General features: G+C 41.0%; 2 protein-coding genes across 2 annotated transcripts in view; one reads left to right on the top strand and one right to left on the bottom strand.

Annotated features, from left to right (window-relative positions):
- The window catches only part of GANC (glucosidase alpha, neutral C), a 31,142-nt gene extending 30,232 nt beyond the window's left edge, over positions 1–910 (bottom strand). Inside the window, exon 1 of the mRNA XM_075712590.1 lies at positions 882–910. Coding sequence (XP_075568705.1) covers positions 882–910 — 29 coding nt within the window. The remainder of the gene's footprint in view (positions 1–881) is intronic.
- A 296-nt stretch (positions 911–1,206) lies between these two features.
- Positions 1,207–26,664, top strand: TMEM87A (transmembrane protein 87A). The gene is made up of 20 exons (XM_075711850.1): positions 1,207–1,341; positions 2,435–2,492; positions 6,395–6,492; positions 7,398–7,514; positions 10,238–10,291; positions 10,386–10,442; positions 12,047–12,194; positions 12,929–12,990; positions 14,905–15,088; positions 16,543–16,642; positions 17,394–17,487; positions 18,085–18,156; positions 19,836–19,944; positions 21,104–21,162; positions 21,421–21,524; positions 21,868–21,941; positions 23,279–23,340; positions 24,553–24,608; positions 25,887–25,917; positions 26,271–26,664. The coding sequence occupies exons 1-20, from the start codon at positions 1,207–1,209 to the stop codon at positions 26,310–26,312; spliced, it is 1,716 nt and encodes a 571-aa protein (XP_075567965.1). The 3' UTR covers positions 26,313–26,664.

Raw genomic sequence — 26,664 nt, 5'->3', positions numbered from 1 at the left:
TGCAGTCCTTATAGTCAAATATTATGTTCCAGTAATAAGAATGGAGAAAGAGGCAGGATTGGCAGAAAAGGAGAAACCCTGCACCCTTCTCTTCTACCTTCTGATGGCCCTGCTGACAGCTCTATGTTATCTCTAGGCCTGAGGTAACTTTTAGATCTATTAGATAATAGTACATTTTTGGCTTGCCTGAAAAAATGGACTGCCAGTAGTGTCTATCATCAAAATACTTTCCACAACATGCTGCGTTCAGACATGCATGGAGGAGAGTAAGGTATTAGTACTGGCAGACAAAGAGCTGATGCTTACAAAATACTTATTAATTATATACACGCAACATATAAAATGCAGATGACAGCCATGAAGACTCTGGTGACACTGCAAACTAAATATTAATAGACCTGGATTATTATTAGAGACCTCACAGTAACCATGTACTTAGGCCATTTAATCCTTCCCATTTTTGCCTGAAGATACCCACGCACTTTTGGGTTTTCGCACCGGCTCTGTGGGACTCTCTTGCCATATTTAACACCCTGCTACCGGACTACCTTCCAGCGGTGCAGCCTGCACCCCAACTAACCTGCGCGCTGTGAAACCTGCTCTCTGGCCCCCGCTCCGCGGCCAGGTAGGCAGGAAGGTTTTGCCCTTGGCGTTATTAGCACCACACTCTAAACAACTGAGCTAACCCGGCCCTAGCAGGGGCGGCGGGGGCACCACCGCCACGGCCCCCGCACCCCGTCCCTCCAGCCCCGGCCGGCTCTGGGCCCTTGCTGGGGCCGGGCCCGTACCCCGCCGCTCCCCGTGGCAAGCTGTGGAGCCACCCCGGCAATACCGGGAGCGAGCAGAGGGCCGGCCAAGGAACCGCCACCGGACAGCGTTACCTGACTTCCCCCGGCGTGATCGCCTCCATGTCGGGGCTGCCCGCCGGCGGCAGGGCGCGGGGAGCTCCCCAGAGGGAGGGGCGGCAGCCGCGGGCGCTTCTCCCGTAACGGCCTCGCCTCGCCCGCGGCCGGCGCCGGAGGCCCCGGCGCTGCGCTCTGTCACCGGCCGGGCCGGCGATTGGCACCCGGGGACGGTGACAGCCCGGGCCCAGCCGGGGAGCGGCTCCGCCCCCCGCGCCGCTCCCGCCGGCCCTCGACAGCCGCGTCCCGCCGTGGGGAGCGGAAGAGGCGCGGCCAGCCCGGCGGCGGCTTCCGTGCGGCGGGGATGGCGGCCGTGCCGCGTTGCGGGGGGCGGCGGTGGCGGCCGGAGGCCGTCCTGCTGCGGCTGCTGGCGGTGCTGCTGCTGGCGGGCGCGGCGGGCGCCGGGCAGCGTTCCAAATGGCGGCTCCCAGTCCTCATGGTGAGTGTGGGGAGGGCGGCCGGGGCGCCGGGCTGGGGGCTCTCGGCCCCGCAAGCCGCCGGGCCAGCTGGCTGCGGCGGCGGTCGGAGCGTACGGGTGCGTGGCGGGGGTGGAGGTAGGGGACGGGACGGGGCGCCGCGGGGGTCCGCGGGAGGGCTGCGGCCTGTCGCGCCCGCTGTTCTGCGGTCCGGCCGGGGGCGTCCGCGCCTGGGCCGCTCCTGTGTGGGGCCTGACCGCACCCGGGGCTGCTGCGAGGGCGCGGGGCCGCGACGCGCCTCCTGCCCCGCCGCCGGGGCCCTCTGCCAGGCTTGAGCCCCCTTGGACGGCTCGGCGGTGGCCACAGGAGAGAGGAGGCTTCTGCGGGAAACAGTCTCGATGGGCGACGGGGGGGGAGCGTGGCCCCCGTGAGGTCTGCGGCGAGGGAGGCCGCCTCCCCGGCTGGGGCCTGCCCTCGGTGGGGGCTGTGCGGGGAAAGGGTGCCCCGCGCCCCCCGTGCGGCTGGGCTGGCGGCCCCCGCTGTCGGGCTGCGCGGAGACCTGGCGTCGGGAAAGCTGGGCCCCTGAAACGCCGAACCGGGAGAGAGGTGGGCCTCTGGGAAAGTTGAAGGGGTTTCCAGCACTTCGGTTATACTGCCTGTGTTTGAAATTGCGTGGAGAAAAGCTATTTTGCCTCACATTAAACCTGCCTTTACTAGGCTGTGGAAGGGCGTAACATGCGTTTTCTGTGAGGCTCTCAAGCTTCAGGAACAAAACTAAAGGATCATGGTGAACACTCTCTTGATTCTTAAAACATTTTTTTTTTTTTGTTGGATAGTCCACACCTTCTGATCAGCAAGAAAATGCTAATCATTTCAAGGAATGGTGATGAAATTGATTCAGTTTTGCAGAACAAAAAGCCCCAAGCCTCTCAAGCTGTCTTTAAGAGTAGGTTGAAAGGGTGGTGAAGCATGACTGGAAAATCCAGTAAGGCTGGCTCCTGATTTGGCATTCACTTTCATTGCTGTATTGACTTAAAACTGAGTGGAAGATGATATTTACTTAAGCTTAGTGACATTAAGACCACTAATATCTTTTCCTTTTTTGTGCCTTTGCAGGGGAAGAAGTTTAACTTTGGGAAGATTCTTTTCAGCAACACCACCATTTTCCTGAGATGTAAGTGCTTACAAGGGATTAACCTGCTCGCTCTGCTGTTTGACACTCTCCCTACTTTAACATTTGGGACTTAAAACACTGTGGTTAACTGGGCTGGCTGCAGTGACAGCTAATGTCCTAGCACTGGATGAAAGCTGTAGCTCTGATATGCTTGGGTGTGCTAACAGCCTTGAAGCTTCCCAGTTGTGATCTGTTTAGGCTGTAGCAGAAATGAATGGTTCTGTTCACACCCTCTGTAGAGAGGGCAAGATGGGCAATGGAAGCACCACTTCATCTCAGATAGCAGGTAATCAGGTGTGGGATGTGTTGAGCCCTACTGTGAGGTGTGCTTTCCCTATTTAAGGTATACTAAATTCCTCCAGCTGGGAGATCTGGTGCCACGTGGGACAGGGGCTATTTGTATTGCAGGGTGACTGATGCCAGTGTGCAGGAGGCAGTGCTTTTTGAGGCCCTGTTCCTTTTTAGCTGGGCTCTTCTGGGAGCGGTAAGGGGATGTTGTTGCACACTACGGCAGAGCTCTCTTGAGAGCTGTTTTCTCCTCCTGATCACAGTATGTGAGTGTGCTACAGAGCAAACATGTTTGCAGCCTTCCTGTTTCTTCTTTCTGTTTATTGCTCTTTGCTGATCTGGCCAGGGCTATGGGTTATGTAGGTTACTACCCAAAGGACAGTTTCTGTAAAATACTGTGTTACCTGTGAACATGAGGACAGCATTTAGATGGCAACTAGATGATGTAAGTGACTTGTGGAAGTGACTAGCTGATTTAGAAAGGCTTGAAATCTTTCCTGTGCACCTTGAGTACTTTAAGGGGTTGTTTGCACCAGTTCTTACCAGGGGATGGGGGGAAGCTGTTTGATCTCCAGCTGCTAATTGGGTAGTTATGCAGTTACAGTGCCTGTGGATGCCTTTCTGCACTTGTGTCAAATGAGGAAATAAAAGTCACTTTAGAGACAATTAGTGGGATCTGTGCCTTTGTCACTTCAAGACTTAGTTGCTGCAGTGATTATGCTTTTTTTTTTAACTGAGAAAATTAAGGTATCATGAGGATTAGCTGATGCTTCTTGATGAAATTGCATATTGCTGTGCTGTATCATGTTTAGTACTTAACTTACTGATTTTCAGGTTCAGTTTCAGATACCTGCCCTTCCTGGGACAGTGTTTCAAAGGGAGTTTGTTAAAGTGCCTCCATTAATCCCATATGAATCTGAAATAGGAGGCTAGTATTAAAGTGGTTATTAATGAAGGTCCATCATGTCAGGGTTAAGGTTTTTCTGCTTGTCAAGTGTAGCTTAAATGCCGAGTTTCATGGCTTGCAGCAAGACAATTGCCAGGTGTGCAGCTGCAGGATCAAAATGTAGAAATCTGATGCTTGGGGAGGAGTGGGGGGTTTGAAAGGGCATTTGGAGCTTTGGTAGGTGTTAGGCTTTGTTGTCTAAAGTTTAACAGAAATAGTGTTCTCATACTAACATGGCATCTAAGACGTGGGTGCCTGCAGTGAAGTGTGTGGTAAGTCTAATCATGAGGGGTACAGCTGAAGTAACCGAGAGAAGGAAGGAACTAAGGCATGGAGAAAATAAAATTTATTTGTTACAAGATAGGTTTGTGACAGATCTGGCGGTAAGAATTTGATCTCCTGGCTCCTGATGTGGACTTCAACTACACTGTGCTGTCAGCCTTTAAATAGGCATTAAGCCTTAAAATTCTTCAGTGAAGACACCTGTTTTACATACCAGTGTGATTAAAAGATTTACACAAATTTAGGTAATGAATCACTGAAAGAGGAAGAAACGAAGGCTAGGAACTTAATTTCAGCTTCTCAGCCTGGATGATACTTAAACTGCATCTGATACTGGGAAGCTTCAACTTTACATATTGTTTCTTTTCTGCCTGTGTCTGTGTGGAAGCTGGTCTCTCTTTTGTTTGCTGTCTGTTGCCTCTTCCATCTGCTCTGTGGTGTTTGTGTGGACAATATGACCCTTCTTGCCAAACATGATTGCTCATGGGTTGTTCATGTTTCTGATGAGCACCTGCATCTCCTCCTCCACCTCCTCCTTTCTCTTTCCCCTTCTTGATTTTTTGATTTTTTGTGTGTGTGTGTGGTGTATTGTTGTCTGATGCTTTCTGTTTCTAACTGGAAAGACTGCCACTGGTGTTTAGTATTGTCAATAATGAATTTATTTTTTATCTAGTACTCCTCTTAAGTGCTATTCTAGAAGGCATCTGGTTTCCTGTCTAGGATTGCGGTAGAAATCCTGCTCTCTGTAAATGGGTACGAAGACTGCATTTGAGTTGAATGTTCCTGTTTTGTTTGAAGGCAAAGGAACTTAGATTTCCACATTGCTGAATTCAATAAATTCCATGGATGCCTTTTCTGTCTTTTAGAGTACTTCATTTTCAAGGTTTCTGTAATTTTGGTGTTTGTGGATATTGGCAAATTGTTCTAGTCATGGCCTGTTTTACCTTTAGTTGGTGTTACTGCTGAACACAGTTTCAATAATCTTATTTTTAATAGGTACAAAGCTATTTAAAAGGCATTTTTGAATACCTTATATTTTTTGGTAGCACTTTTTTGAGAAGTTCCTCATCTGATCAATTTTATCAGAAGAGTCTTTGTCTAATAAGAATTTGCCATCTACCCATGCCATTGCAGTGCTTGCGATGCCTCTTAGTTTCTTTGTGCCCTCTGCAACATCTAGGGCTATGTGGAGAATGTATGCCTTGTTTTCATGCTTGCCAGAAGGTGTCATAAGGAAACTCTTATTTTTCAGTGATTGCATTCCAATCTTTTTTTTTTTTTTTTTTTAATCTTTGGTATTAGAGACTCAGTTTTTGAATTTTTAGCTCTACATATACTTGCTTTAGTAGTCATTGGGTTTAAAGCGGGATTAGTCAGTTAAAACTCCGTGGCAGGGTCTTTTTTTTCTAATTGCATTTTTTTACCTGCAGTGGTCAATATGGAAACATTTATTAAAAGCTCTGTACATGTAACAAATCTGTGGGTGGCTAGTCTGAGATGAATGTTGCCTCTGAAGGTGTGGGGATTTCCTAGCCACTAGAAACATGCTGTCAACTTGAAAGGGTTTTGCCATCTGTTGACTGTCAAAACCCGAACACAATCATCTAAATGGCTCTTCCAAGACTCTGAATAATCACTGCTCATTTTGTTTACAGGTGAAGCTTACCTTCCTAACTTCAAATTCTCTTCATCAGGCTTTAGTTTCAGAATGAGATTTGAAACACAAAAATCACACAAGCTTTTAGGGGGGGAAGGGGAAGTCTTGTGTTTCATTTTTCATGCATGCTGTTCTCTAATAAATCAAAGTGGAAAGTTGTCTTACTGCTGTTTTAGGTAGCATTGCAGCTTCGACAGAGTGAGCTAATGTATAGATGGCTTGTTTGTCTTCTGGGAGTGGGGGGGTAGTTGTTGATTTGCAAAATCTTACCTTTTTATTTATTTTCTTGGTGATGGTATTGGTATATTTAAATTACCTTTGCAAATTGCCCCTAGTATTAACGTGTTCCTAGCTCTCTATACCTCCTATGTCCCCCACATATCTTGGAAAGGGAAATGCTTTTGTGTATTGTAATCACTAGGAGTCACTGCTGTTCTCTTGTTTGGTATTTGCAGTTGCTGAAATATCCCTGATTGTCTTGAGAACAAAAATTTTCCAAATGATCTTCAGCTCTTGAATAGAATTGTGTAATCTTATAATGGAATTCTGTTTTCTACATGCTTCTTTCTTTCACTGAACAGTAATGGATTACTTGAGGAAAATATTTTTCTATTGTTTTGCTTTCAGTTTCATGTTTAAATATAATTATGGTAGTTTGGCACAGAATGGGAGGAAAAGCATGGTGGGTAGAGGGCGTCTTACATGTTCTTATCTGTTTTTTTTTTTTAGTTGAAGGCGATGAAAAAGCTTGTGATCCCTCCCAAAGTTACAATGTTACTTGGTACTTAAGATATTCTGACTGCTACAATGAAGTCTTCAACTTTGGGGTAAGAATTGTGTGGAAAAACACCGGTTATGATTTTAGGGGTAAGCAGATCTGGGAGTGAGGGGATTGGAGATGTCTTGCTTGCATCCTCATTGCTCTTTGGGCCTAAAAGGCACATTCCTCCGTTGGAAGATAACACATTTCTGGACCATTGGGAATGGAATGGAAAGGAATTGATGCACAGCTTGCTGGAATTACTGACTTTTCTGGGTTTTGGGTAAGGTGGAAGTGTTTGTCAGAATTCTTCTAATCCCAGAAGCTTAAGTAAGTGCATCAACTGTAAACTGAAATGTGTGAGTTTATGGTAGATGAAGATATTATTTACAACAATGCTTAATGACAGCAAATAGAAAAAATTGAGTATTTTCATTTTAGTCTAAAATCTGTTCTTTATGGATGCATATTGCAAGTATTAGCAATTTATACAAAATGTATAGTGTTTATACTAAATGGGGTAGAACACAACTGTGGTTTATACTGTTTAACACATTTTCCATGTTTACTTAAAATATTAATTATGAAAGTTGTAACTGTTAACCTAACAGTACTGAAGTCTTTAATCTTTAATATAGTAATGTAGAGGTGTTTTGTGTAGACTGAAGTGCATGCTGGCTGCTGCACCTGCACTGCAGGAATACTGGGATTTCTGGTTTGTGGGTTTTTTTAATTAGGTATTAATTCTACTCAAAGCCTGTATTGGTGTGTTTTTCTTTTTTTTTTCCTCTTTTTTCTTTTTTTTGAGGAAGAATAGTCTTGTGTGGTCTTGATGGCCTTTATCCTATTCAGTTCTGTTCCAGAGTGTGTGCAGAGGGAAGTTATGGTGCTTTCCAGGTCTCGCAGCTGCCTACTGAGGTAAACCATTTGGTATATTGGATGCTAACCTAAGTTCTGTTCTATGTTTGGCAGGATGAACAGGCAGAGTACTATTTTGGGGCTACGTCTGAAGAGCATCCGGGTTGGTCAGGATACTATGCCACGGCTTCTCTCCTCTTTCCAAATTGCTCTGAGCTCTTCAGGCCTCAGGTGTGTGTAGAAACTTCACAGTTTGCTCTGTTCTCTCATATGATATACAGAGAAGGTGGTTGGTAGTTCCTGTTAGATGTGTTAGCATCCTATGTAAGTATCACTGTGGGTTGGGAGGTACTTGTTTTTATTTGTTTATGACAACCAAACTGCAATGATGATTTCTTAATTTTGCTTTATTTAGTTTTGCTTGCTATTCAACATGTGGCCCACCATGGCAGGGGGGGAGAACACTGTAAAGTTCAGTGCTTCTTTTTGTATGTGGCTTTCTGTTCTGAATTTGTTTCACTTACAGAAGGCCAATGCTAGTTGAGTAGAGGTGTGAATCTGGCAGCAGAGTGAAGTTCCCACTAACTGCGGGTTGGTAAAGGACTGGCATTTTTTGCTCAGATAATGTTCATTTATAATAATGGAAATGAAAGTGTGTTGAGAAATGGATTACTTAAGCACTGATAGCAGACTAAAAGTGAAAAATAAGTAGTGCTAAAAACATGTTTGAAACAAATCAAATGGAAGAGAGAAGACAATGCAAAACAGCATAGGGAAGTAATGTGCAAACATAGGTTCTACACCAGCTGTGTATCACCAGGTGAAGCTGAGCAATCATACTAAGGACAGTGTCAATATAACACACTGTCTTTCTTTAATGGTGTACTTAAGAATTCAAGGCAAATTGTGCAGTATTGCATCTGTATTCAGCCATTTCTGATTTAGATGACAAAGGGTTGTGGATAGAGAATACTGGGAAATGTCTTGTAACTATTGAACCTAGTGTTGTGGGGGTTTTGTTTTTTTTTTAATAAAAAAGACATGCCTAAAGGTGACTTGAAAAGGGGTTTTAATAATCTGTTTACATGTCTCTAATTCCTTTGATATGCAAAGATGGCTTGAAAGGTTTTTTAAAATAATCTGTATGCTGCCTGCTTTTTATGTTTAATAATATGACAAATGTCAGTTCTACTTCTACTTGGTTTTATAGAAGAGATCTTGTGAGTTTAGCTGTGTAATGTGAACTTGGGCATCTTAACTGAACGTTCAGGTTGGTGAAACTGGGGTTTTAAAAGCCTAAGTGACTTTTTGTGGTGAGTTGACCCTGCCTGGAGGCCAAGTGCCCACCAAAGCTGCTCCATAACTCCCCTTCTCAACTGGACAGGGGAGGGAAAATATAATGAAAAGTTCGTGGGTCAAGATGAGGACAGGGAGATTGCTCAGCAATTACCGTAATGGGCAAAACAGACTCGACTCGAGGAAAATCAGTTTAATTTATTACCAGTCAAATCAGAGTAGGATAATGAGAAGTAAACCCCAAATCTTAAAACACCTTCCACCCCCTTCCCTTCTTTCTGGGCTCAACTTCACTCCCAATCCTCTCTACCTCCTCCCCTGCCCTGAGCGGCACAGGGGGACAGGGAATGGGGGTTGCGGTCCGTTCATTCTCCCCAGGGGAGGACTCCTCACACTCTTCCCCTGCTCCAGCATGGGGTCCCTCCCACGGGAGACAGTCCTCCATGAACTTCTCCAGTGTGGGTCCTTCCCACGGGCTACAGTTCTTCATGAACTTTTCCAGCGTGGGTCCCTTCCACGGGGTGCAGTCATTTAGGAGCAGACTGCTCCAGCATGGGTTCCCCGTGGGGTCACAAGTCCTGCCAGCAAACCTGCTCCAGCGTGGGTTCTTCTCTTCACAGGTCCTGCCAGGAGCCTGCTCCAGTGCAGGCTTCCCACAGGGTCACAGCCTCCTTCAGGCACATTCACCTGCTCCAGTGTGGGGTCCTCCCCGGGCTGCAGGTGGATATCTGCTCCACTGTTAACCCCCATGGGCTGCAGGGGCACAGCTGCCTCACCAGGGTCTTCACCACGGGCTGCAGGGGAACCTCTCGCATATTCTCACTCCTCACTCCAGCTGCAGTTTGTGTCGTGTTTTTTGGGTTATTTTTCCTCCTTCTTAAGTATGTTATTACAGAGGCGCTACCACCATCGCTGATTGGCTCAGCCTTGGCCAGCGGTGGGTCTGTCTTGGAGCCGGCTGGCATTGCCTCTGTTGGACATAGGGGAAGGTTCTAGTAGCTTTTCACAGAAGCCACTCCTGTAGCCCCCCTGCTACCAAAACCTTGCTATGCAAACCCAATATGCTTTTCCTCCAATTACTTTGAGAAGTCTACTGAAATTTTAACAGAAGGTATTTCTCTCGGATATTAGTTTTTGAAGTTTCATAGAAATTTCTCCTTTTGATTGTTCAGTTTTTTTCTTGTGGTATAGCAGTTTCACTGGATTTCAAGTCACCATAGTTCGGGAGAGTTGGCAAAATCTGGATATCTAATAGGCACCCACTCATCTAGGGACCTTTTTTTGCATAGACTAAGGTAGAAATATCCAAATCCTGTTTCTGTCTGAGTAGACTTAATCTACTAATGGAGATGGCTAACAGATTAATATTTGGAAAATACAATTAACTTCACTACTGTCATGTCTGTGGGTCCAGTTCTAAAAATAGACACCTGCTGTCTGAGAGGGGGGGAAGCAAATCTCACATGACAAAATACTAATCTTAAGTATTCAAGATTCCCTCCACAAATGGACAGTTGTTTGATTTAGAAAAATGAAAGCTCTCTAATACGGCTGTTCAGAGAATCTTTCCTTATAATGAAGTTTACTGGAAGCTGTTCTGGTAATGTCATGTTAATATAAAGTGCCTGTAAATGCTCTACTGTTCTTGTATCTTGCAGATTTTCTATAAAGAATTTGTTCATCCAGAGCCTCTCTCACCTGAGAAACAAGAGGTAAATTTTTTTTTTTCCTTTTAATGAGTGAGTGTAGGCATGGAAGAGATAGTTTTGGCATATTGATTTATCAACTTTTCTGTTTTTCTTTAAGGGCTTAAAAGATAAGAAGGAGAGTGGAGGAAATCACACAATGGTGGCAGATAAAACTGTATGTATATTGAATTTAAACATGGCTTGGAATCCAGCAGTCTTAATTTGTTGTTGGGTTTTTTTTTAATTTACATTTCTTTCTATAAGAAATTACTGGTAGATTTACAGGGATGGCGCAATTCTCTTTTTTTTTTAGCTCGAAACTAGGTAGTACTGTGTGGAAAAACAGAAAACAGTAACAGAGTAACTGGCTGCTAGATGTGAAATATAGAATTCATACCATTCAAACTGGTATAAATTAAAAAATAAATTTCTTTTTTCATAGTAATTTAAAGTAATCATTGATAAGATCTGCTTTAAGTGTGACTAATACTTAGCGATTACATTTAGTTTCATCTTTAACTAGTCAGTCTTTTAAAACATTGTCCCTAACAAGTTGAGTGATTATTTTTGATTTTCAAATCTGTTAGTATTTTTATTATATATTATGTTCAAGCTCTAACCAGGAACTGTTGTCAAAATAACTTCAAATTGAATGTCCTGGATGCCAACAAAGAAAATGTATTTAACTCCCTGCATACTTACAGGGCCATTTACCTTAAAACTGAAACATAAATAGCTGTGTGTGCAATTGTGAAATAAGGAATCAACGCAGCAAGAAATGGAGATATTTTAAAGCAAAATTAGTGTATAAAAAAAAAATCCATTTTCTTTTAAGTTTACTGTGTTTTTAACTAAATCTTTAAAATACAGTCAATATCAGCATAATCTTCTTTTGATACATAAATTTCTGTTGGCTTTAGGTCTTGTAGCCAGGAGGTTTCTTAAAAGAAATGCATGCCTTTGATACTGAAATTCTCTTGGAGAGGCCATTATAAAAAAAGTCTTTGTGGTAGTTCTGCAGTGGTCATGTGAGTGGCATATATGTAGATAAACTTTAAGATTAAAACTAAGACTAATTGGTAAATATTGCAGTTTCTGAGTTGGCTAGAACTTCTTCAGTTGTGGAATTAACAGTTTTGTATGCTGGAACTCAAATCTCTGATTTGTTTTATGGTGCAAATATTTATCTGGGGAAATTTCCTCTGTTAGTTCGCTGGCAGGGTTTGAGTCTTATAGGTGTGAGAGCTGTTGCAGGGGCAGTAGTAGTTTCCACAGGAAATGACTACTATGGACATTTTGTACTTCTCAGCTACCTCTTCTATCTTACACTATAAAATTCAGCCTTCACCAGGGAGCTGAGTTATATGTAGTTGTGATGTTGCCAAACAGTTGATTTTGGGAGGAAAGTAGCATCTCTGTGATGGTCTCCTAATACTTCTAGACTGAAAACAAGGAATAGGATGCTTTGCTGAATTCTTTGTAGCTTTTGCAGTACCTTTGAGATGACTCTTGCAGTAAGGCAGTATTAAATTTGCAAATAAGCTGTGACCACCTCCCAGGTCTTTGAGGATTCTTCTGGATTCAAACAACTAGATTTTAAGTATTATGTCTAATAAAAAGATTTAAAATTTACGTATCAAATATTTTTTAACAAGTTTTAGGCCTGGGAAGAGATGAACTTTATTTTTACATGGAAGATATTACCCAGTATGGCGAGTCTACTTCTTTTTTGTGTCGTCTTGACTATGCGCTGTCTTCACGTAGAAATTTTATTTTCAGGCAATGAACGCTGTTATCAAAACTTGGCGAGATGGGCCGTATATATTTATTGTGCAAATTGGAATTACAACTGCGAAGGATTCTACTACCCAACCTAGAAAAATGGTGAACCCAACATCTTCCTCATATCAAAATAAGCCCTTTACAAGTAAGTTACCTGTTTATACAGTAAACCAAAAATATACTACCATTTTTTATGTATACCAGTCTGAGTGTATTCTAAGGTACTTTTAATATATACCGTATGGTTATTTCCATAAGACACTATCACATAGATGTAAGTATTGCCTTCTACAACTATTTCTTATCATAAGAAAATCAGTGATTGTTGATGTCTTGAAGATCTGAAGGCTGTTGTTCTGTCAGTTTAATAATGGAAGTAAAGAAGAATCCCAAGCAGTTCAATTTTGAGGCTTGGTGTTGTGTTTCAAAAATGTCCAGACCAATGCAGTGATTTATATTAATAAGCTCAAATCATGTAGAATACAAAGATCATAATTGTCACCTTGAAATTATATTATAGTATATCTAACAGTGCATTGATAACCTATCCACACTTTAGAAAAGTTTGAAAATCCCCTTAAAAAGTTAACTTACGTGTGTTTCTGAACTTTCCTGTTACGCATGAATCTCCAGCACAAATTACTTTAAGTACTGCCATGAGTTACTTGGTAATGGAGTGTGTGATTTTAATTGCATGCTTTTAGCCGAGTGTATTATGAGTCTTACTTAACTTTCTCGGATTAAAGTGCGAGCTAGATTTAAAAGCTATGTGAAGATTTGGAATTTCTTTATGCTTGAGTGAAAATCAGTTAAGTACTTTATCCTGGTTTGCTTCTTTTGGTTGTTGTTCAATTTGGTTATTGGATTGTCTTTTGACAGTGACAGTAGAACTGAAGGGGCCATATGAGTATCTCTCACTTGCAGACTATCCTCTGATGATTGTAAGTAAAAGAGCTTTTCTTTGCCCTATACAGTTGTCAGTTGATTTGAATCTCAATTAAATACTCTCCTTCCATACTTTAGGAAACACAAAGCCAGTGTCTCAGAAAAAAAATAATTTAGCAGAGGATGTTTTTTGGTTTGGTGGGGGTTTTTGGGGGTGGATTTTTTTTTTTTTTTTGGTACTAAATACCAGGTAGGGAAAACAGATGTAGATTTCAGACATTTGCATGTGCCACTGATGTTGTCCTTCTCTGGATTGTTTGACTTGATGCCTGTCAATTTGTAGTTCCAGAAGTTATCAGTGTCATTAGCTCAAAACTGAGCAGTTTTACGGACACTGTTTTTCTCCTTAGCTTGTATCTTAGCAAATTTTCTATTCTATGCTTTTGTTTACAGCTACCCTTTCATTTGTCACTGCTTGCTTTGTTCTTTTACAGCTTAATCTTCCTTCCTCCACCAGCTGTCTTACACCCCATGAGGAGGTCCTTAATACTGCCTAACAGTGAAAGCATGGCTGAACTACAAAAGCTTTTTATTCAAAGGAGTTGTTGATTTGGTTGCTAGTTGCCTCTGTCCAGGAAGCTAAGAAAATAAAAGAACTTAAATATTTACGTAGTGTAGACAAACTTCAGCTGGCAATCAATAACAAGTAATGTCTCTAGCCTGACTGTATTGGCAAGAGTGGCCTGTAAATAGGAAAGCCTGACAGAAGTAAAAAGCCTCCCACAGCTCTGTTGACATGTAATTCACTAATGTGAATATCCTTATGTGGCAGGTCCAGAAAAAGGTCTCTGTCGAAATGTTTCTGTAATGGAGCATCTGAATGTGAACTAGCATGCCTAGGCCCTTACTGTTCGAACTTCATGGACTAGTCAGACGTGAAAATCTGTAAGGATCAGTAAGCTGTTCTCCTAAGGAAGCTGTTTTCAGTTTGTAAAAGCTTCAACGGATTGTGCAGCTAACTTCAATGCTTGCTTGGTTTAAAAAAAAAAAAAAAAAATTACCTTCTGCAAGAGGAGAGACTCCTTGATTATTACTGTCCTATACTTTGGCAAAGTACTTCCTGCTATTCAGTTAATGTTTTACTCTGTCCTTCTTAATCCTCTTGTTAATTTCAGTGTCCTTACTGAAAACTTAACTTGCTCTGTTACGGTGCTGCCATTTAGAAAGCTCAGCACTGAGTAGTATTGTCAAGCTTATTGCTTGCCGTAAGAGACATATACCCTGAAAGTTCTTCCAAAGCAAGTAACACTGGACTGGGAAGGAAAAAAAAAAAAATTGCAGAATGATAATATTTAAATGAGTATCTCGGTTTCTTTTTCAGTTCCAGATTTTTGGCTGATCTAAAGCTTGGTCAAAAACTGAGTTTGCTGGAAATTAACTTTTTAGAGAAGTTGTCAAATTATTTGAACAGAGGGATTACAACCATCAGTTATTTATCTTTATTCTGTGCAATGGTGTGTAAAGGTGACTTGTAAGCTTCTTTGCAGAGTACTGTAAATGTACGATGAAGTTAGTAATAGAATAATATGTGAGAAGGGGCAGAGTGTCTAGTACTTGATGATTAAGAGCCTGAGCTCTTACATGAGTTTTTGAAAGCTAGTAGCACTTGTTATCTTCCTTAGAAAAATTGCACGTGAATAAATTGGCAGACTGCTCTTCAAGAGAGAAATTGCTCAGAAATTCACTTACTCTGATTCCCTTTGGCAGCGAGAAATTAGACTGTCACTGTAAAAGAATCCAGAGAAGACAAACGAAGCAATGCTTATTTCTAGTCACTTTTGTATATAAAAACTTCAAAAGTTGTTATACTTAGGGAGAAAATATAGCTATTTTACAGCTGTGGAGTGGAAACAAGGAAATTATTTTCCTGGGTCTAAGGTTCCTATTTCTTGCTTCTTTTTGTGTAACAGTTTTTCATGGTGATGTGCATTGTGTACGTATTCTTCGGAGTTCTGTGGCTTGCATGGTCAGCCTGTTACTGGCGGGATCTCCTGAGGATCCAGTTCTGGATTGGTGCTGTTATCTTCCTGGGAATGCTTGAGAAAGCAGTTTTCTATGCAGAATTCCAGAATATCCGCTACACAGGGGAATCTGGTAGGTACCAATTGCAGCTTGCAGTTTAATTGATGGGCCATAGCGCTGATGGCTTATGCTAAATTGGGGTGACAGATGCATATTAAGTATATGCATCTTGAAAAACTGAAACTTGAGGATTAAAACTTGAGGATTGTTTTAAAGCAAAGAACAGGGAACCAGAGTTTCTGCATTTTTTATATATTGTAAATATGATCATCTGTACTCTTCTAAAGCTAAATGCTGTTGCTTTCTCTGACTTCTGAGTGTAGTGTCTTAGGGATTGTTGTGGTTTAGCCCCACACAGCAACCAAGCACCATGCAGCCGCTCGCTCACTCCCCTTGCCCCGGTGGGATGGGGGAGAGAATCGGAGGAGTAAGAGTGAGAAACACTCCTGGGTTGAGATAAGAACAGTTTAATAATTGAAATAAAGTAAAATAGTAATGATAATAGTAACAATATAATAATAATAATATACAAAGCAAGTGATGCATAATACAATTGCTCACCACCTGCCAACCGATACCCAGACAGTTCCCAAGCAGTGATCGCTGCTCCCTGGCCAACCCCCCCCAGTTTCTATACTGAGCATGATGTCACATGGTATGGAATAGCCCTTTGGTCAGTTTGGATCAACTATTCTGGCTGTGCCCCCTCCCAGTTTCTTGTGCACCTGGCAGAGCATGGGAAGCTGAGAAAGTCCTTGACTAGCATAAGCAGTACTTAGCAACAATTAAAACATCAGTGTTATCAACATTCTTCTCCTACTAAATCCAAAACACAGCACTATGCCTGCTACTAGGAAGAAAACTAACTCTATTCCAGCCAAAACCAGGACAGGGATGTAAAATGCTAGATTCTGGAGAGTACTCACTGTAGTGCTGGCTTGAAGTTTAAAATAGGACTTCCTAAGTGTAGCTTGTAATTAATTTCTGTCAATTGGTATTGGCCTTGGAAAGAGACTTTGAAACTCTTTGTTCAACATGACAGCATTGCAGATGACTTTTGGTATTCAGCTCAGCCTGATAACCCATTTTAAGCGATTCTCTCCCCATAAAACTTTGGGACTCTGGTTTTGAGCTTTTAGGATGGATGCATACAAATGAAACTCTGCAAGTAAAACTTCACTATTGACTTTGTTAATTGGCCACACCCATGGTACAGAAGGTTTTGTTGGTTGACTTGTTTGGAAGATTATCCAGGCTGATCTTATGTATAAACATTTTATGGATCATTTACTCTCCACTTTCTATGGATGTAAAATTTTTCAGTAGCTTTTTTATGCTTGACCCATCTTTTCTAAAAGCTTACTCCAGATGTAGGTAATAAAAAGATTATATACACTTTAATAGCCTACTTTCTAAAAATAATTGTCTGCTCTCATACTACAGTTGCATGCAGTAGTTAATAAATTATTTTATTATATTTATTAAATTAAAAAAATTAATAACCTAGCTTCCTCCTCTTTTGGTAGTTCAAGGAGCAGTAATACTGGCAGAACTGCTTTCTGCTGTGAAGCGCTCATTGGCTCGAACTCTGGTCATCATAGTCAGCCTGGGATATGGGATAGTCAAGTGAGTAATTCTGATACAGGTTTTTGTGTTCTATAAAAGGCTTTTCACTGGTGGTTTTTAATAACTTAGGGCAGTATTCATCTCCCTGTACTTTGCTACTTAAAAGGTAGGTGCTTTGGTTAAGTGCTGTAAAGATCTGGACTTCTTCACTAGTCAACAGAGACATACAATTCCATATGGTGATTACTCTTCTTCCCACCCCCTTCTGTGTACCACTGTTGGGTAGGTTTCTGAGTCACTGTTGAGATACTCCGCTGACTGGAATGGGAGCTTTATATACCTTCGTTCTGGGCAAGGAGGAGCTTCTAGAAATGGGGTAGGACAAGAATCACCGACAGGGGAGGGAATCTGCTTTAGGAAGCTTCTGCTGCCAAGATTGCTGCTCATCTGTCTGTCCCCAGCTGTATTCAATGGTAAAACAACATGCTGTGTGGTAGTGGAAGCTTCTACCAAGTATGGGTGTGCTGAGGGAATGGGTGAAGAAGAGGTGGGCTGAGACTTCTTTAAATGTTTTTAAAAAGCCAAACAGGTTAACTAGGAAACAGGACTGTTACCAGTCTCTTCTTTAGTCGCACCATACCATAAGACAAAAATGAATAGTAAGCTTCAGGCACCATGATAAAATTATTTCTGGATCTAGAAGTGGCTTGTTACAAGGACCTTTTATTCATATGCTTCGTACCTTATTAGACTCAAGTTGGCATGACTTCACTTCCCCCCCCAGTCTAAACTGCACTTTGTTTTCCTACAGGCCTCGCCTTGGAGTTACTCTTCACAAAGTAGTTATGGCTGGAGCCCTTTATCTATTATTTTCCGGCATGGAAGGTGTTCTTAGAGTCACAGGGGTCAGTAATAACTGCTTGAATTTTCCCACATGCCACAGATACTACTGGCTTTATTTACTTATATGCTAAGGGAGAATCCCAGGCTTATGCTGAAAGAAGGGAGCAGAGACAATGAAGTGGTTAAACTCTGAGACTGTGGATATGGATTATTGACAATTATTTTAAGTTTTATGTCTTCTCTATTTATTAGGATGTAATTCTGTGTATTTTGAAATAATTCTAATAGTTTTGTGATTAGTCAGGTTTCAGACATTCAGGCACTACATCTGCCTGGACCCTTATGTCTAATACTTCAGATTAGGTAGGGCTAGTCGCAGACACAAATGTACAGCTTGGGTCACCTGGCCATGAGTCTGAAAAAAAAAATGGGGGAAAAAAAAAAAACCAAACCCAAACCACCCAACCGAAAAACCAAACCCAACCAACCAAACCCCATCACCAGTCCAATTTTGGAGGCTGTACCTGGGGAAGTATATGTGAGTGGTGCTGCTACTTGCTTCATTAAGAAGCGCATCTCAGGGTGTAGATTTCTGTTGTTCTGTTTTTGGTATTTTGGGATAAGGTATTTAACTTGTCATATATTTGGTACTTTTTCAGTTTTTCTATGACACTGTGGCTCTGATAGCAAACTTGGCCCTGTCCATGATTGATGCCTGTATTATTTTGTGGATATCCTTTCATAAACTGCAGAATGTTACAAGCTTATTTACAGCTTATTATTTCTGTCTTATACTTAAAAGGATAAAAAGTGATTTGCTTGTTTCAGTTAGGACTTTGCCTTTGTGTGTACATCAAAAACTACCAATTTTTGCCACTTTCAGTCAAACTCATTGTTGCCAGTTTGTCCGTGGATAGTGTAAAAGATTTCTAACAAGCTGATTGCTAGTTTTCTGTAATGGAAGCGGCCGAGCACATTGTCCCAGCAGTTGCCTCAGCAGAGGCTCCTTTTAATGGTGCTAGATTGACTTAATCTGGAAAATTACTTGCTGGTGGAGAACTAAGAATTGACAGTGTGGTATTGTGAGTTCTCCTCTGTGCATTGGGCTAAACTCTTGGTTCAAACCCCCTGCTTCTGTAGTAAAACTCAGAAGCGTTGTGGTGGAGTATTTCTGGTTTTTCATTAAAAAAAAAAACCCACAAACCACCAAACAACCCTGACCCTCCTCACTTCTTCTGTGCCTTGTTTCCTTTTCAGTTTGTTCTTATTGGCTCTCTCTTTGTCTCCAGGCCCAGAATGATCTTGCCTCCTTGGCTTTTATTCCCCTGGCTTTCCTAGATACTGCCCTGTGCTGGTGGATATCCTTCACTATTTTACTTGGTGGGGTGTGTTTTCTTTCAAATTTTGGGTTTTTTTGGGAGTCTTTTTGGCTGAACTTTTTCTTTTAATCAGCTTTGAGTATATGTTCTTTCTACTTCTGCTAAAGTTAATAGAACCTCTGTAACTGAGTGTTCAGGTAAGCTTCTGCTACAGCCAGTGCAAGGAAAACTAGTAGACACCTGTGTTAGAGCAGCTGCTGAATATAACTATTAAGTCTGTCTGTTGTCAGTCTCTGATTGTTGAAGTGTGAAATTAATTTGTTCCAGTGTAGCACTAACAATACTGTAGTAGTAGCCTTTGGAGAACAGACTCAGTTTATGTTTTGGGGAGGTTTCTTAGCCACATCAAACCTAAAATTCTTTCTGTAAAAATTTGAACTCATCTTGAAGTAGTTAGGTGACAAAAGGGTGCAGTGTTAACTTTTTGGTGTCTTGACATATTACATCCAAACCACCATAATCTCATGTGACTTTAGCAATTGCTGTCAAATGCCAAACTCAAAGCCACGTATAGTAAAATCCCTATAAAGTGTGTTTAGTGAAAGTCAATCACAAAACTCTATTTACAATTTGAGTAGCTTGCTGCCCAGCCATGACAACCCTAATTCTCTCAGACAGTGATGTCTCTCCTAAGCACTTGCTTTGTCACTATAGAAATGAAACTGTAGGCAAAAGGGTGAAGACACCTGTATGTGCTGTCTAATTGGATTTTAACTTGCTTCTAGTTCAGACTTGATTTTCCATTTATCAGAAACACCTTTGACACTTTTCTGGAGGAGTGGGCCACAGTCCAAAACAGATACTTGGATACCATCTTTGTGTGACAAGAGTTCTAGGTTTAGATGACGTGAAAGGGGTGGGTCCTGCTCTTTAGCACCTTTGCCATATGATGAATTTTTCTTCTACTGAGTCTGGTCTGCTTTTTTAGAGGACTAAGCGTGTGAGTGGGAGAGCTGTTGATCATAAGATCTGTGTCCTCCTAAGTCGGTGACTAGCTTGTCCCTTCAGAGGCTTTCCTTGACTTTCCATACATATTCATCAGCTTAACTCAAACAATGAAACTGCTAAAACTTCGAAGGAATGTTGTGAAACTCTCTTTGTATCGGCACTTCACCAACACACTCATCTTGGCAGTAGCAGGTAAGCAGAAAATTGTTAATCAAATAAGAGCACTTGCCATTTCCATATGTGGCTTGATTTGATCACTAAAGCAGACTTTGAGTTGGGTGACCTTTCTGTAAATGCAATCAAAGTACTTGGTATTTCTAACACTTGATGCATTTCTAATAGTTGGTGTATGCCAAGTGTTACATTGATACTTCAGAGGCAGTGGATTATTAGTCCTGATGTTAATAAGATGAGTAGTTCTGTGCAGCTCCTCTAACTGAGCACTTGCGTCCCTCTTAAAGCTGCCATGGGCAAAAGATTATTATCCTATGCTGTTAACTTCACAGAGGTGGTTTTTGGCAAAGTCACAGTATCACTGTGTACTAGTGTACTGTGGGATTTTTAAGATGTCTGAAGACCAGATAGCTGAAGACCAGAGTGATTCTTGGAAGAACAGTATTCTTAATATTGTAATGCCCTCTGTGTTCTGGAAGAATACAGATTCAGATTCTCTTCCTATGTGTAATAGCGAAGAAGTGAACTTCAAGAATAAATCTGTTGGTGCTTCACGGTGCTCAGCTCCTCATCTATTTGGAAATGCTATCCATACAATGAGCAGAAAACTTCTAAGCACTGTGCTTTTTTATTTAGACAAACAAAAAGACACATTCCTTTTAATCAACAGCTCTGATTAAATTCCTCGCAGCATCTGGTTCTTAGTCATCATAGAACACCTTAGTGGAGGGAAGCCTCATCTTCTAAAACTGTGGTGAGGGCATAGTTTGAGCACTGGAACTCTTACGGGTCAAGATCTGAAAGCTTAGGCATTCAGGCAGATCAGATGGTTCATCAAGGTAGGCTTTATTTGTCAACTGATCATGAAACCATGGTTTGGAGACTAGATGGAAGTAGTATAAGAATAGTGAATAGGGATGAGGAGTTTGACTAAATACTTCATACTTGACTTGTGTCCCTGAAGAACCAAGAACAAAATATACTGGTCTGTGCCTAAACTACTGTATAAGGTCAGGGCAATAAATCAATCTCTTGTTTTCCAAAACTAATAAATTGGATTCCAAGAATTCGCTATTTAAGTCTTTGCCCTTTGTGTGGGAAACATGGTCCTGTCAGTAGTATATTTGGATTAGCATATTTTGCAGTAATAAGCAGCTTGTTTGTTTTAATCTTGCAGCATCTATTGTATTTATCATCTGGACCACCATGAAGTTCAGGCTAGTGGACTGTCAGTCGGTGAGTTTATATTGAATGCTTTCTGCGATTGCTGCTTCTTGATAATACACCTGGCAGTGTAATGAGAGTGAGATTGTGCATTCTGGAACAGATTTTTCTGTGGATTATGTCTAGAGTAATGTATCATGCTAAAATTCTCAACTGTTGTGGTAAACGAGCCTCTTTGTCAGATGCCTGTAGTTTACCTTTGGAAAGAGCTGAGCACATGGAGTCTTTCTGCACAACTTTTCCTATTTGTGCTGCTGTTTTCCTTGACAGGACTGGCAGGAGCTATGGGTGGATGATGCCATCTGGCGTTTATTGTTTTCAATGATCCTTTTTGTCATCATGATTCTGTGGAGACCATCTGCTAACAACCAAAGGTTCAGCTTTTCTTACCTCTTTCTAAAAATACTGGGTTTTGGGAATGCTTGTTTATCCAAAGAAGTACTGGTGGGTGATTTTTAGTTGTTGTATACTGATCCATAAGGATACTAAGCAGTGTGTGTAGGGGCTTGAGGAAAAGTAAGTGTAGGAAGTCACATAGATAAAATTCAATCTGTTCCTGGTGGTGAACTTATTTAAAAGTGACTTAAGCTTTTGATTATGTAGTTTAGCATAGGTCTTAAAATCAATGAACTACACAGAATAATCAAGTCATGTGAATGTCAGGGTAATGAATCTCTTGGGTGGCAAGAGATAGCTTTCATTCTTTTCCTCCTAAAGGTTTGCTTTCTCACCACTGTCTGAAGAGGAGGAGGATGATGAGCAGCAAGAGCCAATGTTAAAGGAAAGCTTTGGTAAGAGAAAAAACCTTTTTCCCCGCCTAATTTCAGTGTTGAAGAGACGCTTCTGTGGAGGAAGGTCTCTTGCTCTCTGACAAAAAGTTCATTATTGCTGTAAAAGTAGTGTCAATGCCTCCCTGTTGCCATTGATTTATGCAGTTGTAGAGGAAACATTGGCTTTGTTTAGTGTTTACATTGCCTGTTTAATTCTGGGGTTCTCAGATGATATTGAACACAGTGCTACTGTTGTGGTTGCTTTACTGTGACTGGACTTTGTTTTATTAAACGTGTCAAGCCACAGGTTTGGATCCAGCCATGATGATGGATATCTGAGGATCTCTTGGATATTGTTGCTAGGCAGTGGTTTAGTTTGCAGTTCTCTTTTAAAATCCAGTTTAAGGATTTTCATTTATTATCTGTTCTCTGAACTCTGCAATCTTCTTAATTGTCCATATTAGGGCCTAGTACAGGAATACCCATATGGATGAATATGTTTACATATTCATGAAATCTCATATGAATGAAAGAGCGCTGCTTTTTAACACTAGGTTATGTCTTTGTCTCCACTCACTCCCCTACTACTATAAAACCCTCTCTCTTCCCTGCCTCCCATCTCCCTACCATGTCTATTGTTCTTGTTACACTATTGTTTATAAGTTGTGTAAAAGGTAGGGTGACATATCCACTTCTGCTGTCTGTCTACAAATCAATTCTGCTGGGATATATCAGTGCTGTTTCCCTTGTTTAGGAGCTGAGGAGGGGTGTGAAAAAAAACGTTCCTTAGGTACGTTTGCCAAATCAGCTATATCTGGCTGTCTGCCAGGCTGGGGGATGCATGTTGCCTCTCAGCTCTTATGTCAACCAAGTGGCTGGTCAGCAGTCAGTAGGTGAAATAAATTTTGGAAGTTTCATGTCTCAGAATGGTTGAGGTTGGAAGGGACCTCTGGTGGTCATCCTGTCCAAGCACCCTGCTCAAGCAGGGTCACCTAGAACAGGTTGCCTGGGATTGTGTCTAGATGGTTTCTGAGTACAAGGATGGAGATTCCACAGTCTCTCTGGGCAACTGTGTCTTTAAGTTCTATGCTACTTAGTCTGGCTTAAAAAGAAGGACTAGAAACTGATATTTCCCAGGTAAAATTGCAAAATTCAGGAAAAGATAGGTGCTCCACCTGTCAAGAAAAATACAAGCCTTTCAAAGGGAAAGCATCATCTTAATGAGGAACTTGTCTGTCTTACTCTGTCTCTTTGGATTTGATGAATTATTCTGAATGAACACTCAAGACTTTCACTTACAGTCTATGAACAATTATAGTTCAGTTATCCCAATCTTTTTTTCCTTCTTTTGTCTTCAGAGGGAATGAAAATGAGAAGTACAAAGCAAGAACCAAATGGGAATGTAAAAGCAAACAAAGCTGTGAGTATACTCTCCCTACCTCGAAGGATATAGATGCATCTCTCTTGTTTGGTTGCTCCCCTGCCATAGTAGCTCACAAATATGCAAAGTGTTCAGCCTATAAATGTGAGTATCCTGGTTTGCTTCAGAGTGGGAGTGAGTCAAAGTATCATGTTTACAGTACTTTTGAAAAGAAAGTAAATACAGGTTTTTCATCTAACTCCTTGTAGGTACAATGGAAGCTTTAGAATTTGGTCTGTTCTTCAGGAAGTTTGCACAATCCAGTATAGATAGAACTGTATCATACTATATTCTGATAATGAATAATACATTATTTTAACAAGTTTGTCAGGCTGAGAGGGAGGCTGGGCCGTATTTTAAATAAATTAATTGCCCTTCTAATTTTGAGATTTGTGATTCATTACTCGAATGGGGTGATTTGTATATTATTATGTAGCTACCTAAATAGTTTGGGTTGAACATTTTTAATATATCTGCATTTTTTCCATGTGGCTTATAAGCAGAGGTGGTTTCACATTCAGCTAGGAGGTAGAAAATACGCCTCAGAATCTTTTCATGGAATTCATGCATAAATTCAAAAGTGGAAAGAACCTGTAGGATTTGATAATAACAGCAGTAATATTTTTGTTGTTAACATTGTTTTTTCTCAAAGGTTGGTTGCAACTGTATACTACTTCTCTAAGGATAACATGAAAATCAAACTTTTCTATTTGGGGGACAGGGGATCAGAAAGGATCAGGTCTCCAGCTTCAAAGCAAGTGTGCTTGTGTTGTGAATTAGAGAGTGTCCATCAGAAATGGGAAATCCTGACAATACAGTTTAACTTACCTTTGCAAAATCTAGCTTTTGCTTTTTATAGTAATTTTTCATCTGTAACATCTTCTAAAGATAATGTTAATTTGTGGGAGACTAAACTAGATTATGTAAATACCCAAAGTGTCCTGAGGCCCTGCTCTTCCTAGTCAGCATTAAACTATTAGAGTTCACAGTAAGTTATAGGTGGGGTTTTGTTTTTTCCTTTTTTCTTGGAATGTGTTTTCTGTAATCCAGAAATCAAGTTGAACGTGGGTTTTTGGGTTTTGTTGTTTTTTCTTTAAGTGATATTATAAATACATTGGGTTTTGTCAAGTAGGCTGAGAAGAAAAAGGCTTGCATGTGACAGCATTTTGGGAAAATTTACTTCTGTTTTCCATTTAATTTCGGTACTTGTAGCAGGAGGATGACCTGAAGTGGGTAGAGGAGAATGTTCCTTCGTCGGTGACAGATGTGTGAGTATTTTTATAGTCACAATAAAAGCAGGTTCCTTGGACACAGGAACACAAATACATTAGAATGCCTTATAACTTGTGTGGTGCACTACTGAGTTCAGCCTGGAATTGGCCTCTGACTACTTAGCATGCTTCCAACTTGACTTTATGCAGTCTGTCAGACTTGCAGTTCATGCCACTTGAACACATGCTGACTTAAGGAACACTGTCTCTGACTGTGAGACCACAGGCTGATTTGTTTGCACTTCACTGAAGTTAAAACTAGATAAATAAATCCAGAAAAAGAACAAAAAAAACCTTCTCTTGCTGTTTAGTGCTCTGAAAAGTCCTTTGAGTATCTTGCCGAATGTAAACTACTGAATAATGTCATTTAGTTCTCAACTTTATTTGGTATGTCTGAGTCATTTTTATGCTTCTGGCAATATCATCAGCTATGTAGGCAGTCCATATCTATTCTGCTTTTAATAACTTTTACATCGTAAAAACGTCAGTGTCTAAATTTTTCATAGCAAAACACAAGTTCACAGATTAATTATATTCACAGATTTGAACAGGTAATTTTGGCAGAGGCTCTGGATTTAAGTACAAAACTCTGCTTGAAGTTAGTTGAAGACAACAAATCAGGTGAAGCTTCAAGAGGATGAAAAAGTTCATTTTCTCAATTGAATTTGTTTCTCCCAGTTCTAGTACTTATTTTTTGAAGAATGGTAGGATTCCTTAAGAAAACAAGGACTAGACTGGTATAAGGCAGGAAAGGGCACTTTGAGGTAGTCTGCTGCAGGGTTTTCTGTTCTTGAAAGTATGTTGATCAGGGTTGTGAAGAGATGAGATCCCAATAGGTGGATGGAAGTTTTATTGTAGCTGAAAAGGCTATGGTACCAATGTAACTTGCTTGATTTCTGGGATGTGTTTTTAGAATATGGTCCCATATTGTAAATGTCTTCAGCGTAGTTCAGCAGTGTTCCCATATGAATGATGCAGCTTATTTCATGGAAACTTGGAAATTGTTCAGACGGTAATGAGAAGCTTAGGGAAAAAAAAGAATTTTAAAACTGTGAAGGTCATTGAGGATATTCCTTGGGCTCTTCCTCTTTTGTATGTCTTTCTCTAATTTCTATCTGTTTAATTGAAAGGTCTATCTTCATTACTGCTCTCCTGTGACCTAAAAAGCTTAAGGTGAAACATAAGGCTGAAAATGGTTGTCAATAATACGATCTCAGTAGGTGCTCTAATTATCTTAACTGTTTCTCTTTGGTTTTTTTTTGGCCCACCCTGCAGTGCTCTTCCAGCTCTTCTGGATTCAGATGAGGTCAGTAAACAAATCTTCAGTTCAAATTAGTCTTCTGACATGCCAAAGGAGTCATGAGTCAGCTTGTTCAGGACTTGGCTTACTAGTACTGGACTCTCTGATCGTGCCAGTGCAGCAGTAAAATATTACAAGGCGGGGAAGGATGGTGGGGACAACCATGATACACTCAGAGTACAAATGTGTATTCTAAATGCGTATTCTAAAAAGTGGTATATCTGCTGTGTAAGCTGGACTCTTGACTTAAAATGCATACGAGTGTGCATTTGTTGTGAATATGCAAAGCATACCACGTTATTTCTGAATAATGCAAACCTACTGGGGGAAATGACAACATTGGGTATTTTATTTTTCAGGAAAGAATGATTACACACTTTGAAAGGTCCAAAATGGAATGAAGGAGTAGCTTTTTGCTATTGGAAGTGGAGATGCCTCTGTTAAAGTTGCTTGGTGGAGCAAGTGCATCCTGCTGACTTGTTTCTTGATCTCAGCATTGGAAGCTTGATGCTTTATTGTCATGAGGGCGTCTTGCTGTGAAAGAAGTTCACAAGGACATTATAAACCTTTTGGAAATTTGAATTTACAAAGTTGCTGCAAGTTTGGATTTTTAAGCAATTTAAATGTGTACTATTCCAGCACCTTCTGTAACTTTTCAAATATTTAATCTGTGAAACTAAAATTCCTAATGTCTGCTTGAGGAGTTTATATTTCAATGCTATAATTGACACGTAGAGGTGAACTGCCTGTACC

The sequence above is a fragment of the Pelecanus crispus genome, chromosome 6 (assembly GCF_030463565.1).
Source record: "Pelecanus crispus isolate bPelCri1 chromosome 6, bPelCri1.pri, whole genome shotgun sequence".
NCBI lineage: Eukaryota > Metazoa > Chordata > Aves > Pelecaniformes > Pelecanidae > Pelecanus > Pelecanus crispus.
The sequence above is the reverse complement of the archived record's forward strand: the minus strand, read 5'-3'. Positions and strand labels throughout refer to the sequence as shown.